The sequence below is a fragment of the Akebia trifoliata genome, chromosome 9, assembly GCF_017979445.1.
Source record: "Akebia trifoliata isolate Shusen 1 chromosome 9, ASM1797944v1, whole genome shotgun sequence".
In the NCBI taxonomy this organism is placed as follows: domain Eukaryota; kingdom Viridiplantae; phylum Streptophyta; class Magnoliopsida; order Ranunculales; family Lardizabalaceae; genus Akebia; species Akebia trifoliata.
The window spans coordinates 26935729-26956683 of NC_141383.1; the positions used below are offsets into that span (position 1 = coordinate 26935729).

General features: G+C 35.5%; 2 protein-coding genes across 2 annotated transcripts; one reads left to right on the forward strand and one right to left on the reverse strand.

Moving 5' to 3' along the window:
- Positions 1 to 2380: 2380 nt before the first annotated feature.
- LOC147395158 (mitochondrial phosphate carrier protein 3, mitochondrial-like) lies at positions 2381 to 7092 on the reverse strand. The gene is made up of 6 exons (XM_086453785.1): positions 6617 to 7092; positions 5098 to 5459; positions 4944 to 4987; positions 3161 to 3375; positions 2954 to 3078; positions 2381 to 2792 (listed from the first exon to the last, which is right to left on the reverse strand). Exons 1-6 carry the CDS (start codon positions 6911 to 6913, stop codon positions 2723 to 2725), a joined length of 1113 nt encoding a protein of 370 aa, XP_086309911.1. The 5' UTR covers positions 6914 to 7092; the 3' UTR covers positions 2381 to 2722.
- A 5846-nt stretch (positions 7093 to 12938) lies between these two features.
- Positions 12939 to 19525, forward strand: LOC147395159 (RNA polymerase II C-terminal domain phosphatase-like 3). The gene is made up of 12 exons (XM_086454295.1): positions 12939 to 14038; positions 14184 to 14316; positions 14464 to 14519; positions 14600 to 14660; positions 14742 to 16175; positions 16533 to 17153; positions 17260 to 17406; positions 17499 to 17767; positions 17861 to 17972; positions 18067 to 18324; positions 18714 to 18760; positions 18839 to 19525. Exons 1-12 carry the CDS (start codon positions 13419 to 13421, stop codon positions 18900 to 18902), a joined length of 3822 nt encoding a protein of 1273 aa, XP_086310421.1. The 5' UTR covers positions 12939 to 13418; the 3' UTR covers positions 18903 to 19525.
- Positions 19526 to 20955: the final 1430 nt, after the last annotated feature.

Genomic DNA, 20955 nt, shown 5'->3' on the forward strand with positions numbered 1-20955 from the left:
ATTTATTTATTTATTTTAAATTAAAATTGAAATTTTCAAATAAAAATAAAAATATTTTTTTTTAAAGAGAAAATACTAGGATGAAAAGATATGATTGATTAGAAATTGTGCAGTCAACGCTGATTTGGTCAATAATGTAGGTATTCTTCTTTATGACCAGACAGGCTTACATATTTGGATGAACAATTCGGTATATATCTAGTAGGGGTGCACATGGTTCAGATTGGTTCGGATTTTGGTAAAATTGGAACCGAACCAAACATGATCGGTTCTACAAATTTGAAACCGAACCAATCCAATTACCCTATAGAACCGAACCAATCCAATCCAATTTTGGTTCGGATTGGTTCGGATCGATTCTCGGTTCTCATACTTATTGAAAATAAATACCTTCTTCCTCAATCCAAGCATTCTATCTCCTCAAATCTTCAAACCTTTAAAACAAGTAGGACTTTTTTTAAACGTGGACTTTGGGATAATAAAAAAATTAAAAGGAAGAAGAAGAAAGAAATAAAACACCGAAATTTTTATTTTTTAAATAATTATATATATATAATTGGTTCGGTTTTCGGATTGGTTCGGTTCTATTATATCCTAATCCGGAACCGAACCAAATTAATCGGATTTTTTTTTCTTCGATCCGTACTCGAACCGTGTGTGTGTTTAATCCGAACCAATCCAATCCAAAAGCTTCGGATTGGTTCGGATCTCGGATTTACCCAATCCAATGTGCACCCCTAATATCTAGTCTTCTTTATGAAATTGAACGATTCTGCATGTTCTGAAGTTTAATAAGTTGTGGTAGAAATATAAACAACTGGCAGACAGCACCATTTAAAAAACTCAAAGTTGAAATTATAGATATTTTGGTAAATATTTATTTGGACAAAAGATTTTCAAGTTCAATATTTACAAATAAGGGTGAAGATTGGATCACAAAAGTATTTGAAATTTCTGGAAGCCCTACTCAAACTTGATTTTGCTGCGAGAGATATTCTTCAAGTTAGGTGGGAAGGTGTAAAACGTTTCTGGTGTGTCACTCATGGCCCTTTTGAAGAGAGAGAGAGAATCCACTGCGTTAAATGTTGTGGTTTGTGGAGCTTGATAGTACTGGTCAAGAAGGATGTATTTTCGTAATTTTATTAATATTATGTAAAATCCTAATTAGGCTTCTCGGGATATTTATATTTCTCGTTTTTTGAAAAAATATTGTAATTTGTAACTACGAGTTTTCTCTTCATAGTGAAATTAATGTGATCCGTGAATGTACCTCAATCTTGAGGGAATCACGTAAAATAGTGGCAAGTCGATCTTTGATAAACTCCTTAGGAAGAGTAGGTCAAGTGTTCGAAACCCCACAAAGCAATGAATTCCTTGGGGCCACCCTCTTAGGTCTTGTTGACCCTTGACTCAACCAATTGCACGTAGGACTTTCTGAGCAGGCGGTGCATGTGACCATGGACTAGTCTCACCTAAAAAGTGAGGATACCCACGATAAGAGAAAAAAAAAAAAGTTTGCTAGTGGACTTTGAATGTAATTGAGTTTAAAAAATTAATCTTTATTATCATGTATATTTTTTCTTTGCGAAACACTTTACTTACTTAGTAAGGTTTCAAATCTTAGTAAGGGTCATTGAGCTTAAATGGATTATCAAATTGACAATCCAACACCACAATCCTCTAGTTTTCATGGAAAAACTCAAATTAAAAAAATCAAAAATTTTTTTCTTTTTTTGGGGCTTAATCCAAGGTTTTGAAAATGCATGACTACTGAACTGTCACCACTCTCACCGAACTCCAAAATTTAACATTAAAATTAAAAGGGGAAAAATAACCCATTTTAAGTTATTTTTATTGAAGTTCATTGAATTTTGTCCTCTACATCCCTGTGGCTTAGGATCATATTGACGTCTGAAATCTTACTAAACTCTTTTTCTTTTGAAATCAGTTGATTGGTTTTACAAGACCCTTGGATCTGAGATTTCTATCATAAACTTCATAAAAAGGCTCGACTTTAAGCCCATGATGGGAAAATTATAGAAATTTTAAGGGTTATGAATTATCCATCCTTAAGGAGGATTTTTTTTTTCCAATGACGGGTGTCTGGTGACCTCTTAGTGCACCATATCTGTCGCCTAAATTCCCCAAGTACTAAGTCTCGTAAGACAAGTTGTCCAAATGTACAGGTTTCTCTTTCCTTTGTTATAGGTTGGAAATCTTCCAAGTCCAACATCAACTCCATCTTCACCCATCATCACTACAGGAAAAGTTGTTACTCACATCACAACACAACACGCATTTCACGAGCAATCAGCACTTTTTTTTTCTCCCATACTTGGGATAACTAACAGGAAAGAGAAGAAAGAATTGTGGATCCACATTGAACAACACCCAAATTGTATTATTATAAAACAGAGACCAAATACTAAAACAATCCCCAAATATATCCTTCATTATTGAAGGTTTTCACTTCCTAATCATAGATCAAATTCAGTCATCGGTGAATAAAGGATGAGATCAAAACCATCCTCCAAAATTCAAAAATAGCTGCAAAGAAAAAGAACAAAATAATTCTCATATATGGGGACATACAAGAATACAGTTCTCAACATTGGTTCATGAGACAAGTCTGTCATGGAACCAATCCAATTGTTATTCCTCTCTAAAGTCTTTCCTCATTCTCCAACCTCATTTAAGTAAAGCCTTGTTCATCAGCCTAAGTTCATGCCTTCACGAGTGAAGCTGCCACAGGAGCAGCAGCAGCAGCAGGAGCAACACCACCAGTTGTAGGCCTGAACATTGCATAGTGCCAGCAAAAAAATAATTAAATTATTAAAGAGAGGCGAATGATTCCAGGGTACTTAATTACTTTATGGGGGGAAACAAAGGGCAGCTACAAGTCCAAAACAAAGAATAAGTCACCTAGTGCTGCCATGAGAAAGAGGATACTTACAGGCCGACAAACACCTTAAAAGCATCATAGATTCCCCATTGTGCTCCCGTGAGGGTTCCAATCATGACAATACGAAGTGGAAGACCACGGGTAAAGAGACCCCACAAACCTAGCTTCTTCACAGCCTACAAAAACAAACAAAATAAATAAATAAAACAAGCCAAACAAGGGAAGAGCCTTGGACATAAGAAGGAGAAGATGACTCACATCACCAACGGTAGCCCCCTTGGCATTGTTGAGAAATGACACAAGATTGTCAGCAGGGTGAGAAACAATAGCGCAGAAAACACCGGCAACATATCCACCAGCAAAGCTTACACCCAGCTGCAGCGATTTACTGCACTGGTCCTTTGGTGTTGGTATAGCATGCTTGTACAGCATCTCCACAATGGTCTCAAAAGATGCAAATTTCATCATGGTGTCTGCAAATCACTTTAATTAGCAGCAGGAAAGCGAAACCAGACTTGATAGGGATGAAACACAAAGTCAGAACCAAGTGAATAAAAGACAGGCTCCTCTTTAATAATAATATTGGTGGTTTCTTTGTTATAGCTGTGATAATGTCTTGAAACTACGGGAAAGATGATTTATCAACTAAAACAGTTATCCGTGACCCACTTCATTGGAAGAGGCTAAAGAAGATGCGGTAATTTTCCACATGCACACATACAGCCTTGAAAATAATGGTTGGCTTCCAAGATGAATTATAAGTGACTAGAAAAGAGGAAAAAATGAGAATCAGGACAATACGTAGTAGTTTGTTTCAGTCCATTAATTTCATGGGCTTTAGGTCCTAAGAGATGTGATCAGATACAACAGCACAATATCACTTAAGATGCTGCCTAAGATTATGTTGACTTTTTCCAAGTCTAGGCCTGTAATACCAAGGAAATTACTTTTTCACCATGTTTATGCAACTTTTGAGTTCTAGTTCCCAGATAAGCAGCACATCTTTGGAACGTCCAAACCAATACATACCAAGAATGGTTAGAATAACTAGGTTGGAAAAAAATAGTAAAAACAAAGACAGAATTTGATCATCGGGAAAATCACTGTAAAATTCTGCATATACCAATACTCGCACATAAATCCAGTGTCCATCTTAGGGCAGCTTAGCATTAACGAATGAAACTTAAATTATACTAAGTTGTGGCTTATAGTACTCTAGTTTATTTTTATCAGCCTCGGGATTCTCATTATAACATGTAAAACTATGTTATCTACCCCTAAAGGAATCCAACCTTTCATACTGACTGCATGTCAGGATATAATGATAAAATAAGTAAAGAATAAATGAAAAATCATCATTGTTATTTGATATACCATAATAATATTTTTAAATTTACCTATTGGAGGGCAAGCATCAAAACAAACAAGTATGATCCATGTCCTACAACATCATGCAGTACTATGCCAGTTACATAACCTAGTTGCAATCATGTTTTCTCCGGAAAATACACACAAATGAATAAAGAATTAAACAATTGGGACATGTGCAGTGAGTATGAACAAACAGGTGTCATTGCATGAAGACAGGAGACATGCCAATGAAAAATGTAACAGCATGTGAGTCACATGAAACAAAAGGATTCAGTTCACTAGAAACTGACAAGCATCACACTGCTATCTTAAGCAAATAGTTGAGTGGAACAGCCAAGAGTCCATACAGTCCCATTTAGGCACAGAAAGACCACAGGCTTTCATGTTATAGTACAAAATACCCAAACTTTTGGGAGAGGGAAAAAAATAGAACAGGACAAACTGTGTTTCATAAGATCAAACAAAGCCTACAAATCAGGAAAAAGGAATATCATACACTGCATGAAGACAATGAAGATAACACACAAGCAAAACTAAATATAATCTTAATAGTCCACTTTGCAACATTATAAACCCAAAGATTATAAAAAATTCCAATTCAAAAAAACAAAAGAATGAGAGAATAAATTAGGAAAAGAAAAAATTGCTTCTGCAAATATTTTTAGCTTACATGGAATCTGACGCCCCCAAAGAGGAACAATTCCCTTGTACAACCTGTAAAGATTTGATAACAAATTAGGGGGGAAAAAAGGAGCTGCATTGCTTATACCACATAGAAATCTACCACTAGTATACTGAAGCCAGAAATAATGATGGATATATACCCAAGATAGCCTTCAGATCTGACAAACTTGGGAAGCCCATCTGACAGCCCTCTGGCAAATCCGGGCTGAGTTTGGACCCGGACCTTCACGGCCTCCATAGGGCAAAGGGCAATATCAGCAATAAATTCGGCAGATGCAGAACCAGCAAGGTAAATCAAGGTCTTGTATTTGGCAGAAAACTCAGGCCCAGCAATGTCAGAATAGTACTTCTTAAAGAACTCGTAGAACCCAAACTTACAGGCGCCTTGCGCACTGTAACCAAGCAGGGTCGGCACCCAACCCCTGAAGAAACCTTTAACGCCCTGCTCTTTAAGCAAAACTCCAAAACCAGACGAGATGCTCTTGTACTTAGCTGGATCAATCTGAAGATCAGCACAAGGAGAAATAGAACCGTGAAGAAGAGAACTCTACAAAGTTAATACAGTTGAGGAATTGGAACTCCCAAAAGAAATGAAAAACAGGCCAATATAAAAAAAATGAAAAACGAAAAAAAAAAAAACGGAATTAAGAATTCAAAATTCAATTATTGAAAAGATTAACAAGAAAAAATTATGTTAAAAAACAGAAGTAACGGAATCCAAACTATTCCAACTCATCCTATACTCAGATAAATGGTGATTTAAAGAGATGGCATCTTTAAATGTTCGAAATTTGAATACCCCTATGTCCTCAATATAGGGTGATTTCAAATAGTTTTTTTGGAAATGAGAAGTTTAAAAAAAAAACCAAGAAACAATATAACAAACAAATTTGGTAACCAAAGATTAAAACCAAGAAACCAAATCAGGAGAAATCATGAACTTCAAATCCTAACTACTACACAGATGGAACCATCCAAATAACAGATGAATGACAACTCAGCTCAATAAATATAATTCTATTACAATATCCAACAGGCTACAAATCAAGATCAAGCTCTCGAGTCCCAACCATGGTTTTAAAACTCATTTTGACATCTCGTCTCATTCAACAATGAGAAAAAATGAACAATGGTTTTAAATCTCAACTGATACGTTTGACTTGTCTATCCATCTCGTTGGTGGACGATACCGAGACATATCAGACGAGTCGTCTTGGTCTCAGACGAGATTTAAAACCATGGTCCCGAACATAAAAATGCCCTGTAAGAATTAGGAAAAAACTCCAGTTCATTTCCCATTGTATAGTTGTAATTGATAATAAATAATAGCTAATCCAATGATGGGAATTGGTAATTTCAACATAACAAATAAGATCTTTAGCAAGCTATTACAATTCAGGATCTCAAAGGCAGCCAACAAACGGATGAAAAATACTCAAATCACACCAGAAATGGGATTATTGGTAAATCGGGAGAAAAGAAAACTATTATCAATGGGGCGCGTGACCCTAATACAAAAGAAATAAAACATAAAGTGCAATAAAAGTAGATCGAATGAAACAAGAACTAGCCATCAAATGATAAACAATAAAACAAAACCCCAAATCAGGATCCCAATAAGAACTATAAAAAAAAAAGGTAGATCAATTTAAACCAGACCTGCATATTACATTTGACGAGATCTAGAGGAGTGACGGCCGTGTGAGTAAGACCACAACTTAAGATCCCACCAAAGGTACAAGCAGCATAGAAAGTAGGAGAATACATCTCGATCTTTCCAGGCTCGCTTGGAGCAGGAATCACGAAACTCTTCGAGACTCCATTTGATGGTGGGGATGAAGGCAAGCTAGGGTTTCTGCTGAGTAATTTCTCGAAATCTAGGGTTTTGTTGGTCAAAGAGGTGGAATAGAGGAAGCTTGGGATGAGAGATTGGCGGGAATTTTCAGAAAAGGCCATTAGATTTCTTTTGTTTCTCTTTTAGGGAAGAAGAAGAAGAGAGGGTTTGATTGAACAAATGGAGAAAGAGAGATGGTTTGAGGGATTTAAGGGAAGCTTCGACTCAAGAAAACCAATGGCTCTCCCTTATTCGCGCACCCTCACAGACTCAGACACTGTAAGAAAATGCGACTCCGCTTTAATGGGCTACTCTTTCGCGTGATTTATACGTGATATCTAGATGAAAATGCCCTCCGATTTCCGATAAAATTACAGACACGAACACACCTAAAATTAGAGGATTATTTAGGTATACCCCCTCCGAAGTTTGATAAATATTTTAGATACCTCTTTTCAAACACATGGCTACATGAGTACCCTTACACCGTTGTCTTCCTTAACAGAATAATATAAAATGACTGAAATAGCCTTCTTCAGTTTTTTTCCTCAAAAATCCATAATCTGCAACCTTATAGATTTCTTGGATAAAAGTTTCTAAAGTTGTGAGGAACAGACGAGGTCTTGGTACGCGGCTGACATGGCAAGAGCACAGAGCCATAGATCTCTTTCATCAAGATACACAAGAAAAAAATGTACAAGTATGTACCCTTACCATATTAATTGTATACCAAGACCACGTGCATTCATCATTCTTCAAGTTTTAATTCATCTTTCTTATTTTTTTTCACTCAAAAATCAAAATACATCTTTGACCCTTGATTTGTTCGGAAAAGCCACTAGGAGTAAAAATTTCATGGACTTTCTTCATTTTGATTTGAATATGGGTATTTTCGTCTTTTTAGAAGATCACAATGAAGGTCAATTTTATATACTCACAGAAATCAATAGGGGTATAACCAAAATGCCCAAAATTAAATACACAGTAGACCGCTATGTTCAAATGCCACGTGGAAATTCTCAGAAACACTAACCTATCAAATGCTTTGACCACCCTATTAGATTAGGGTCAAGTTGACCTACAGACCAAAATTGAGCCAGCGAAGGTTCCTAACCCTCTAATTTGAACATTTTTGGTCAAAGAAGTAGGAATCATAGATACTTTAGGAATGACATTGTCAACCCAGGCCGACATTTAACCCTACGCCCAGTCCATTGGATGGTCTTCTAGATCCATGTTGTCCATCTCTAGGATTATATCCAATTTCAATTGACTCCAGCACTACCGATTTTTATATATCTTCTCCTAGTTGTTGGTGTTTCATTAACCTTCAAAGCCAAGTGAGTTTATCAGTTATCGATGAAGATTAGTTTGATCTATTTTTAAGACCCCATAGTATTACAGCCGCGTTGTAGAGAAAACTTTCTTCAGTATGAAAGGTATTTTGGTAATTAAATTGCCAAGCAAGTGGCGTCTTCAAGTGGTGCATATATAATGTAAGCAGTGATGAAATTTGAAAAGGTATATTCCACCACGTATCTTGGAAAGAACAATCGAGTCTCCAAACAAATTTATACACTATAACCTATGGGTGTTTCCTAATGCTTGCTTTTATTTTTCAGAATTTTATTATAAGACATTTCATAAGAATCTCATAGGCTTATGCAGGGATGTACATTTTGCCCGGAACCTCAAACCCGAGCAAAAAATCAGATCAAATCTGATTAGGTAAAGATCGAATCAAAACCGATAAATATAAGTTCAAGTCTGGGTTTACCCCTCCAAGACCAGATTAGACCGAAGACAAATTGAGAATTGATTTATTATATTTATTTTTATTAGTTTTAACACAAAGTAAATCTTGTTGAGTTGGTAAGACAATGTATCATGGCCATATCCAAGGTTTGACTCCCATAAATCTTATTTTATTTAAAAATATTTCAATACAAATTTTTGAATTTCGATTCTACCCGAAAATTTTGGTTCTTCGACTTTGACCTTTGATACTTGAACCCAAACACGAGATTTTCGGGTTGGTCTTGGTTTTTGTCATGCTGTCGGTTCAGATTTACCCGAATATACATCCCTAGGTTTATGGCAATGGCAAATTTTCTTTTATAAATCCTTGAAATTTTTTTCTAAATTGTAACTTTCTCTTTCCTAACATTTTATACCATTAAAATAGAGAGAGAGGGTGTTTCATTATCTTTACCAAGAAGTCATTGAAATTCACCAAATCAATTATAAATTTGAAGAACAATGGTGAAGCTTGTAAATCCATACTTTCTTGTGCTCGGTCCAGGATCTATTAAAGATTTCTAACAAGATCATTAATTTCTCCTCTATTTCATTCATTTTTTTTTTAATTGTTTATGTATTCTTATAATCTTGTTATATTACCCGTCCATAATTACATAAATGGAAAATGATGACAAAAAAATTGATTTCACAAAAAATTTAGATTTTGTTCATAAAATTTACCCAGTGTCGAACCTAGTTGTGGAATGTATTATAGCATTCAGACTCAATGGTACCTAGTGTCGAAACTCAATGAAATTGTCTAACAAAAGTTTCTTTGAATAAAAAATGTTCACATCGTTGAATCTCAACACTAAGTACCGTTGTAGTTTGACGCTATAATACATTCCAACATGGAGGCTCGATACTAGGTAAATTTTATGAATCCAAAAAATATGTGAAATCAAACCTTTTTGCTACCATTTTCTATTTACATAACTATGAATGAGAAATGAAATAAGATTATAAGAATATATGAACAATTTAAAAATAAATGAAAGAAATTCACAACATTTGGTGGAAATCGTGAAACAAATACTAAAAAACAAAAAAAGACGAATGTTCACTTTGTTGGGTTTGTGTTTGGAATAAATACAAAAAGGTTTACATTCATGTACATATTTTTTTATTGATTAGTATCACATTGGATATGTGGATGAGTTCTGCTTCTTAGAAACAACTTTTGTAGGCTTAACCAGGGTTGAGGGTTTCCATGAACTTAACCATTAGGATTTGAGCAAAAAATATAACTTTGTTAAATATCAATTCCGATCGAGCTCCCATAAATTAAGACACTTCATAATTAGTTATAAGGTGATCTCAACAACCCTTCGTAAGATTTTAATTCTTACTAAGTTAGTAAGGCTAGACTTATGATATGACCATTGGCCCATCTCAGTTATTTACATGATTAACATTACCTTTTTCCCACATTTGGGAAAGCCAACTAGCCTCCACATTTTAGAATTTTATGTTGAGTTTGGATTTCTAAATAAATAGAGTGCGCGCATGCGCACACACACTCACACACACAAAATACATTTATATGATTGATGGCATTCATATAAACGTAATCTGCAAAAGTATATATTTTTGTCTTGAGTAGATTTTAGACTCCTAAGCTTATTGATAATTTTTATTTTTAATTTTTTGGTTTTTTACTTTTGACACCATTGGCATCCATTATATATGATGCACAAAGTTTAACCATCGTAAGAAATGAAATTTTTTTGTAATCTCATCGTAAGAGATTCATTTTGGCAGTATGCTAATGATTTGCACGGTCATTTTGTTTGCAATTTTTGTGAGATGCAATATCTCAGTGTAGCATCTATGATAAAATCACATTTATCTAAACTATCGGGATGAGACATTATTGGTTGTCCAAAAGTGCCTGAGGATTTTCAAGCTACAGCTATTGTTGCCATTGGTGGTAGTAGTGAATTTGATAAGAAAATGCCATATACAGAAAGTGATATGGGGAGTCAAGTTGATCGTGCACCATTAGATATGCGTCAAACTACCATTTCAACAATGACTAACAACAAAGATAAAGAACATGTGGATATGATGGTAGCAGATCACTTTTTCAAGAATAACACCCCCTTTAATGTTATCTAGACACGAGCGTTTCTTGATATAATTAAGGCTATAGAAGATTTTGGCGTTGGTTATTCACCACCAAGTTATTCAACCTTACGAACCAAATTGGTTATTAACAAATAAAAGTTGTTCATGACTACGTTGATGGAGTTAAGGCTTCTTGAGTGTTATGGGGTTGTAATGTAATGTCAGACATTAGGTCTGATATGAACGGTCGTTCTTATACCAATGTGATATAATCTTCTCCCAAAGGAGCTATTTATTTTGCGGTCATTTGAGAGGTCAAACAAACAAAAGACGAGAATTTTCATTTCTGTAATTGAAGATATTGGTCCTCATAATATTGTGCAAGTTGTCACAGACAATACTTCCAACTATGGACTTGCAGGTGAGTTGATCATGGATAATATCCACACATTTATAAAGAACGATGTGTTGCACATGGGATTCAGTTACTTTTGAAGGATATATACATACAACTACAGTGAGTGAATAGGTTTTTTGATGATACCAATGCTATTGTTGACTACATGTATAAGCATAACATTGTCTTGAACTTAATGAGAGAGTACATAGCTAAAAAATTAAGGAAGTAATCAAAAACTTGATTTGCTTCACATTTTTTTATGATTCAATCAGTTTTTGAAGTTGAAGAAGGCTTACAATATACAATGACATCTACTACTTGGATAAATTTGTCATTTAACACCAAGCTAGATTATAAAAAGGTTGGAAACATAGTCCATAATTCAGATTTTTAAAGAGATGAAAAAGAGACTTTGTCTTCATCAGAGCTTCTCATTCAAGTACTCCACTTAGTTGATAGTGATGGGTCGAGTTCGGGATACATATATGAAGCAATGGAAAGGACAAGGAAATGACTTACACAATTAAATATATATAGTTTAGAGAATTACTCAAAAATACTACAATTACTTGAATCAATGCAATGTGAGAACATGTTACATGAAGTTCATGAGATTGCGACTTATCTCAATCTAATTTTGATATATGAGAGGAAGGTTGTCTATGATCAACCTGATGTGAGAGATGATTTATTATTCCTTGGAAATAAGATGTTCAATATCGAGGAAAAATAATAGTTTGGATATCAATTGTTGATTTATGATGGAACGCATCCAAAAATGTTTCATTATCTTTCAATAGGTCAGATGAAAAATGCACATCTTCATAAGTTTATTTTTATCTTTTATTTTAGTATTTATAATATGATGCTAGTTTTTTTTCATGTAGGAGTGTGGTGGGAAGCAAATTGAAGTATGGTTCCTACTCTTAAGAAGATTGTGATTCGCATATTGAGCCAACCATGTAATGTTTCATCATATGAGAGTAATTGGAGTGCTTTTGATGCAACAAAAACAAATAAAAGAAATCGATTGCTTTGTAACATGTTGGAGGATCTCATCTATATTATGGTGAATGCAATGATGTTTGATGCTTCTAAAGATCTTGGGATCATAGACAAGAAAGCCATTAACTTAGAGAATCTTGGGGAGCTTCCTCATTACATTGATGATGATCGTGAAGAAGATTTTGAAAATGTGAAGGCTATTTCAGAAAATATAAATATTATTGGTAGTAGTCGTGATACATCTTGACTTGATAATAGACTTGTAATTAGACCATTTTTTTCATAATTTTTTATTTATTTTTATTTAAAACTAAGACTCTTGAAACATTAACTATACTTTATTTTGTGGATTGTATGAGGTTACAATGTGGGAAGGAGGTTAACAACCGAATTATCTTTTTATTTTATTTTATCGGTATCAGTCGAATCATCTTTTTAAAGTTAATGATATGTATTTTTGTCAGGTATGCGAATTCATTTTATGATAAGGGTGTGGATGACTAATTAATTAAATTTTGGATTCTAAACTTTATTATATTTTTGCAATGTATACTACACTCTAAAATTTAGAGTTATAATCATATAATTACATTACCGAATTTTTATTTTTCGAATTTTTTACTTTAGATGTATAATACACATACAAAGCATTTGCCGCATATTTGACCGGATTTTTGAAATTCAAAATCGAATAGAAAACGAATTTTTACCGTATTCCGAATTGCTAAGAAGGGTGAGAGACGAGACGTAAAAACGAGTTTTAAAACCATGATCTCAAACGAATGTTTGTGGTGGGCTCAAACGTTGGAAAAGTCGTCCTACCCTAAAAGTTGATCCTCCTCCGCCAGGGCTATCGATGACGCTATAATACCTAGAGTTCTAAAACTCTCGTCTCACCTTTTGCTGACGTGGACGGCTGAGATTTCATGAGATCTTAAAATAATTCTTTAAAAACCTTCTTTCGACTTTCCTCATTCAGTCGTCATTGCGTTCTCCATCGCTGCTTCAATATCTTTTCTCTTTTTTCTCGAGAAATATCGATTTCAAATGTTCGTATATCCTAATCTCCATCGATAGCTGAATCGAGTCAACCAAATGAGTTTATAAAGTTTGGTTTTTTTTTTTCTGAAATTGGTTGATTCTGGGATCGAAATCGAGTTTTTTCTAATTTGCAGATCTATAGATCTAGCGGAGAATCATAATTAAGTTTGTTTGTATTTGATTTTGATCTCACAAAGACCTGTTCATAAGTTATCTTTAGATCCGATTTATAAAGTGTTTCAGAACTTATGTGCGTCGCTGGATCTAATTGATACTGTTTTTTTAACCCTAACAGAGGAAGAAATCTAATTTGAATGGCGAATGATGGATCTATAGTTGAAGATATCGAGGAGGGAGAGATTTCTGAAGATAGTTATTCGGTTGAGGAAATAAGTGAAGAAGATTTTAAACAGGAAGCTAAGGTTTTGAACCCAAAGGGGGGAGATTCTAGGGTTTGGATGGGGGATCTATTGAACTATCCTGTTTCGAGTAATTATGGATCTGGTTTGTACAATTTTGCATGGGCGCAAGCGGTGCAAAATAAACCCTTAACTGAGATCTTAATGAGGGACTTTGAATCCGAAGAGAAATCAAAGAGATCGGGATCCAATCTTTTGGTGAACAGCAGAGACGATAATAATAGTAGAAGTGTTAGTTCTATGAAGGAAGTGTGTAATGTGATAATTGATGATAGTAGTGAGGAGATTGATAGTAAAGCACAAGATGTTGGTGGAGTTGAGAAGGAGGAAGGAGAATTGGAGGAAGGAGAGATTGAATTGGATACGGAGATGGTTGAGGAAACTGAAGGAGGTTGGAGCAATGCCAATGATTCACTCCCTAGTGATTCGGGAAGAAATTCGGAAGGAGAGTTTGAGAAGCAGATTAAATCAATTCGAGGAGCTTTAGAGACTGTAACTGTGAAATATGCTGAGAAGTAAGTTTGCAATCGCTTTGGAGATTTCAGAATTTTAAATGAGAAATTTGAATTTGATCACTTTCAAGTCTCATTAACTTTAAAAATGAAATTTTTATCAGGAAGTATGCATTTGGGATTGATTTCATTGATTAATTTTTTGTAGATCCTTTCATGGAGTTTGTTTGGAGCTACAAGCATCTTTGGATAGCTTGAAGCTAATGATAATGGAGAATGGTGCTACAGACGTAGATGATCTCATTCAACAATCCTTTACTGGGATTCAAGCTATTAATTCTGTAAGATGCGCAAATATTTTTTTTTTATTTTTTGATTATCCATGCCTTCCACCTCTTTATAGTGATATTCAAAAAAAAAATGTTCCCTTTACATGGTCTGTGCTTGTAGAATCTTATATATTGTCTTGCATTGGTTTGAGCTGTCAGGTGTTCTGTTCCATGAACCCAAAACAACAAGAACAGAATAAAGATCTTTTTTTGAGGTTTTTCTGCAGCTCTTCTCTTTGGTTTTATCTATTTATACTTCCACACGTATGTTGAATTGTGCCATTTTTTGTTACAGATTGCTCACTCATGTAAAGAGCCAAGATACCACTCTTTTCTCATCCGAGAGGATGAAAGAGGTGATTTCAAAATAGTTTTTAGCTTTAGATGAGGAAAATATCTTATAATGACTAAACTTTACTTGGTATTTTTGTGCACAGATAGAGGCCATGATGTATGACCTGGATTCACAAGCTGTTGTTTCAAATGTTAAGGCCATGAAAAAAGATAATGGGACAAATCCCAATGAATTAGGCATTTTAGGTGAAAATCCTGGTCAAGTGTTGAATTCTTCAAATAAGATTCTTTTGGAACCAATACCTGTTAAATCAGGGGATCAAAATATTGCAAACATGGGTTCTGAGACTTTGAAGCTGGGAGTCTTGTCTGGTTCCAGGAGTAGAGGTGGATTGGTTCCCCTGCTTGACCTTCACAGGGATCATGATGCAGACAGCCTTCCTTCGCCCACACGGGAAACCCTACCGTTTTTGCCTGTACAGAAACTAAAGGTTGTTGGAGATGGGGTAAGTAAGTCAGAGCTGGCCACTCCCAAGATAGCAGATGAAAGTGAAGATTCAACATTGCATCATTATGAAACTGATGCCCTAAAAGCTTTATCTACCTATCAACAGAAATTCGGTCGGACTTCAAACATTTTGACTAGTAGGCTTCCAAGTCCAACTCCTTCTGAGGAGTGCGATGATGGAGATGGTGATTCTACTGGCGAGGTTTCTAGTTCTTCCACAGTGGGTGATGTTAGAAATTTGAATTTACCTCTTCCATTACGATCTGTCGGTTCTCCTACCCCCCACATGGATAGCTCAATGGGACAAAGACAGATGCCTGCTAAAGCTGCTGGACACTTGGCTTCTGTATCAAATCCCGTTTTAAGAGCTCCTGCAAAGAATAGAGATCCTAGGCTTAGGTTTGCTAATTCTGAAGGGGATGGTTTAGATCTCAATCAACGTCCTCTGTTGGCAGGTGCAACTAAAAGTGATACTCTTGGGGGAATAATTTGTTCAAGGAAGCACAATATTGTTGTAGAGTCTGTGTTGGATGGTCAAACTTTGAAAAGGCAAAGAAATGGGTTGACAGATTTTGCGGTATCTAAGGATGTACAAATGGTATCAGGAAGTTGTGGATGGTTAGAGGAGAGCAGCACTGTTGGTACCCAAGCTACTGATGTGAACAGATTGGCCAAGAACATGGGAACTGATCTTAGAAAATCAGAAAATGGAGAAATTGTCTCTAGTGAAAGATGGGATATTGATGCCAGTAGTAACCTTAATGTGAGTGTTGGTGGAAATGAGCCATTGCCAATCATAGGTACTGGTACCACAGCATCATTGCCTTCTTTATTGAGGGATATTGCCGTGAACCCAACCATGCTGATGCAGCTAATTATGGAACAACAGAGATTAGCAGCCGGAGCTCAGAAGAAGTCTAGTGATTCAGCCCAAAACATGAAACCTGCTTCCAGCTCGAGTGTAATACCAGGAATAGCTCCCTTGGTGAATTCTGCTTCCTCAAAGTCCTCAGAGATTGAACAAAAACCTGCAGTTAGACATAAGGTTCCTGCTCAAACAACTTCAATGGTGAGCATTACCATATCCTTTCTGAGTGTGCATGATTATAATCTTGAAACAAATTTTCATTGTGTTTATACTTGATTGTTATTTTTGTGATTTAATCCATACCATCTCAATTGTAGTAGTGTACATTGCTATAAAGAACACGAAAGACCTTGATGGTTAAGTCTTTTAGTCTTTATTACGACCTTATCTGATGAACGTACAGAGATTAATAATTTATATTCTGTTGCTTGTGACTTCATATTTGTAGTGCATTGAAAGCTATATTTATTGCTATAATGCCTCCTTTTTATTTGTATTATTATTATTTTATGTTTTTCTTATTTCTATTCATGACAAATCGTATTTAACTATCCACAGAACCCTCAAGGTGAATGGGGACAAAAACGCATGAAACCACGTGACCCTCGGCGTATTCTCCACAGTAGTACATTTCAAAAGAACGAAAGCTTGGGAACCGACAAGTTTAAAACAAATGGAGCACCCTCATCAGTTACTCCGACCAGCAACGACAGTGTAACTGTCCAACAACAAAGGGAGCAGACCCAGACAACTTCCTTGCCTATTCAACCTGCTCCTCCCCCGGATATTGCTCAACAGTTTGCAGAGAAGCTGAAAAATCTTGCCCATATGTTATCTACTTCTCAAGCAACTAATACACCCCCAACAGTTTCTCAGTCCATTTCTTCCCAACCAGAACCTGTTAAGACAGAAAAGGCAGGTGTGGGTGCTGTAGTAACAGAGTTGAGTGACCAGCAAATTGGGATTGGTGCGAAACCTGAAGAAAGCATAGCAGGACCCACTCGACTACAGAATCCATGGGGAGATGTTGAGCAGTTATTTGAAGGGTATGATGACCAGCAGAAAGCTGCTATTCAAAGAGAGAGGGCAAGGAGGATAGAAGAACAGAACAAAATGTTTGCAGCCCGGAAGCTCTGCCTTGTATTGGATCTGGATCACACTCTTCTTAATTCAGCAAAGGTACACTATATGAATGCATAAAATTAAATTATTTTCACTTCCTAGAAGGGATTGTTCTTCCGTGAATTTATTTTATTTATGTTTTCTCTCTCTTCCGCCTGTTCAGTTTGTTGAAGTAGACCCATTGCATGATGAGATCTTGAGAAAGAAGGAAGAACAAGATCGAGAAAAACCGCATAGACATCTCTTCCGTTTTCCACACATGGGGATGTGGACCAAGTTGCGACCAGGAATATGGAATTTCCTTGAGAAGGTAGTATTGCTTTTAGATGATTGTAGTTTTAAATGTCTTCAGATCCTTACTAGATATTGAAGTACTTTGTGTTTTCTGTGACCGTTTATTAGGCTAGTAAGCTTTATGAGATGCATCTATACACAATGGGGAACAAATTATATGCCACAGAGATGGCAAAAGTGCTTGATCCCACTGGGGCTTTGTTTGCCGGACGAGTTATATCTAAGGGAGACGATGGGGACCCTTTTGATGGTGAGGAGAAGCTACCCAAGAATAAGGATTTGGAAGGGGTTTTGGGTATGGAATCAGCTGTAGTGATCATAGATGATTCTGTAAGAGTCTGGCCACATAACAAACTGAACTTGATAGTTGTAGAGAGGTAAGTTCAGCACTTTTTTTTTGGTGTGTGCTACAATAAATGTTTGTATCCAGCTTGTTTAATGTGTACACTTCTGACTAATCTGTATTGCAGATACACCTATTTTCCCTGTAGTAGACGCCAATTTGGACTTTTGGGCCCTTCCCTTCTTGAGATTGATCATGATGAGCGACCGGAAGATGGCACCCTGGCATCCTCCTTGGCGGTGAGGCTCTCTGATGCATTACCCATGCTTTTAAGATTCCTACTATTTCAGTCTCTTTTTCTATTCTCAACTATTTGTTTCTGATATGAAATAGGTAATTGAGAGATTACACCAGACTTTTTTCTCTCATCGGTCCCTACATGATGTGGATGTTAGAAATGTCCTCGCCTCGGAGCAGCAAAAGATTTTGGCTGGCTGCCGTGTAGTCTTTAGTAGGATTTTTCCAGTGGGTGAAGCTAATCCCCACCTACACCCACTGTGGCAGACAGCTGAACAGTTTGGTGCTGTATGCACTATTCAGATTGATGAACAGGTTACTCATGTAGTTGCCAATTCTCTTGGGACTGATAAGGTATGCTTGCTTCTCTCTATAGTCCATAGAACCTAACTCATTGAACTTGCCGCTTAAGATTACTTAGCAAACTAGAAGATCTCAAGTACCCAATATTGAATATGATGGTACCAAAAGATACAGCTTCACAAGGGTTCAAGTTAGGAGATCATGTAACACCAGAAATTGGTCTGATGACCAGAAGAATGGGATAGAATTCCATACCAATACTGATAATAACAAGAACAATAAGAATAATAATAATAATTAAAGAAGTTGTGAATTGTAATAAGCGTTGTAGTTACTTGTTATAACGCTGTACTGATGGCCTTGTGGATGATACCTGGGGGCTACCCTAAATTTCATATTTCAGGAAAGAGATCATCTTTTAACATATTTCTTTAAAACAGGTTAATTGGGCTCTCTCCACAGGAAGATTTGTTGTCCACCCTGGCTGGTAAGAACCCTATGAAATTTAGATGGAATTCAGTATTTATGCATCAAATTGTCTAAAGATATGTCTTCATTCTCACAGGGTTGAAGCTTCAGCTCTTTTGTATCGAAGGGCAAGTGAGCAGGACTTTGCCGTTAAACTATAAACAAATCTCCACCTCCCCTAATTCAAAAACTGCAGCCCCCACCGGTAAACTAAATCCAATAAAAAAAAATTGCGAAAACAGTGATCAAATCTGGGTGGTGTTGGATTGTGTTGGACTTGGTCGGTTTGGATTAGAATCAGTATAGCTAGTGTGAAGGTGCCAACTCGGTGAGGTGGTAAAGTTTGCCTGGTAATACTGCAGATCTGGAATTGAAACCACCTTTCACTTGCTTGTTTCCGAGCCTAGTTACCATTATACCTGAACATGGATTGTTTTTCTAGGTCCGACCACAAGGGGGGTTCACACATAATATTAATTCGGCTTGTGTCATGGGTAGAGATGGAGAGAGAAATCAGAAGATGTAGCTACCTACCTGGAGAGTGGGAACTTGGGGTGGAGTCTTTTTTAACTGCTTAGATAAGCAGCTTTGAAGCTTCTGAGGGGTGGGCGTGGGGGTAAATGTTATATAACTGAGGTGGGATGCACGGGGGTCGGCTAAAGCAAGTGTAGCTATGAAGGGAATATCCAACCAATTTGAATTGCAGTGTACATAAGAATGGTCATTTGAAAGAAAAAGAGGGAGAAAAATGAAAGGAAAAAAAGAAAAAAAAAAGAAAAGAAAATTTAAATTAAATAATGCATTGTTTACCTTTCTTTCATATACTTGGGACAGTAGCATTTTTTTGGAGCCATGTTTCTTTATAAATACTCATAAAATATCAATATTCCCTTTTGTATTAAAAAATAAATAAGGGTTTTGTTATCATTGTTCTATGACATTTTAATGAACTTCAGATATTTTACAATATTTATTAAAATATCATTTATAATGATAACAAACTCATTTATTTATTTGTTTTTTAAATTCTAAAAGACAACAACTGTTTTTTTAAAAGATATTTATTAGCTTAGCCTATCCTTTTATTTTTGAACAAATAATCCAAATAATACAAATTTAGGTTAGCAATTAGCCTTAAGAGAAATATGAAGGCGTCATCTTAATCAGCTAACTTGGTTAGCATTGAGACTGAGGAAAGCTAATCTCACAACCTATTAAACCCACCTTCACCTCTGTAGCCACGAACCCTTAACTGAAAAAATAAAAAAACAAAAGAAAAGGAATTGCTTGCGTGTGATAGGGTTTGAATTTTGGATGGTTTTGGTAAAAGAAAAATAAAAAACCAATTGGCCCCTAGAGGGGTGGACGCAAAACTTGTACGCAAGCACGTTGGTGGACCACAGATGATGTTGGAATAAGGGACCCACTCGATATCCAGTTTTATGATTTTGATTGAATGTCTATGATGTAAATTTCTCCTTCTCATTCCATGTAGGCCCGTGTCATTTTTTTTTTTTTTTTTTAATAATCTAAAAAGAGATTAAACAACTTTCATAAAAATAGACTGTTTTCTAGGCAGAGGTATACTTGCCGTGTCAACAAAAGAACTTCGCATCCTTTTCCAATCCCAAATACAAATACTGAAATGCCCCTTAAGGGTGATAATGTCATGATGCTTCTCCAATCAAAATAATATTTCCAAGGTCAATATAAGTGGTTAGGACCATATAAGTTTGAATCCATTTTTTTATTCTTCAAATAAATGAGAAGATGTAAATAATGCCATTTTGAGCGGTAAAATGGCCCAGAAACTACTAGAAGATAAATGTGGGATTTGATACATAATAAACTTCGTTTAAATAGATTGAAAAACATGATCTTTTCATTTGTAAAATAAAAAAACATCTTTTTTTCATTTTTTTCGAGGGAAAAATTAAACACTTTATTTTCTTTCTTTGAATGTGGGATTTGAAACATAATAAAATTTGGTGATTTATAAATGTAAATAATAGAATTTGATGATAATAACTTAATTTTATGAATTTTCATTTTATATATACATATATATATATATATATATATTTATTTCATAACTTTTAATATATATTTTTTATCTTTTATTTTCATCATTGTTTTCTCGTTTTTAACGTTTCTTTTTTTAAAAGTTTTCCCTTGCAATTTTAAATCCATACTCTGACTTTATGACTACAATTA

Bases quoted from the DNA above. Each gene is read 5' to 3' on its own strand.
- LOC147395159 (XM_086454295.1), top strand. From the start codon at position 13,419: ATGGCGAATGATGGATCTATAGTTGAAGATATCGAGGAGGGAGAGATT. The intron at 14,520-14,599 runs GTTTTTCTGCAG...TTTTTGTTACAG, and splicing joins AATAAAGATCTTTTTTTGAG to ATTGCTCACTCATGTAAAGA. The intron at 17,768-17,860 runs GTAAGTTCAGCA...TCTGTATTGCAG, and splicing joins AACTTGATAGTTGTAGAGAG to ATACACCTATTTTCCCTGTA.
- LOC147395158 (XM_086453785.1), bottom strand. From the start codon at position 6,913: ATGGCCTTTTCTGAAAATTCCCGCCAATCTCTCATCCCAAGCTTCCTC. The intron at 5,460-6,616 runs GTCTGGTTTAAA...GCTGATCTTCAG, and splicing joins TCGTCAAATGTAATATGCAG to ATTGATCCAGCTAAGTACAA. The intron at 3,079-3,160 runs GTGAGTCATCTT...TTGTTTTTGTAG, and splicing joins AGGGGGCTACCGTTGGTGAT to GCTGTGAAGAAGCTAGGTTT.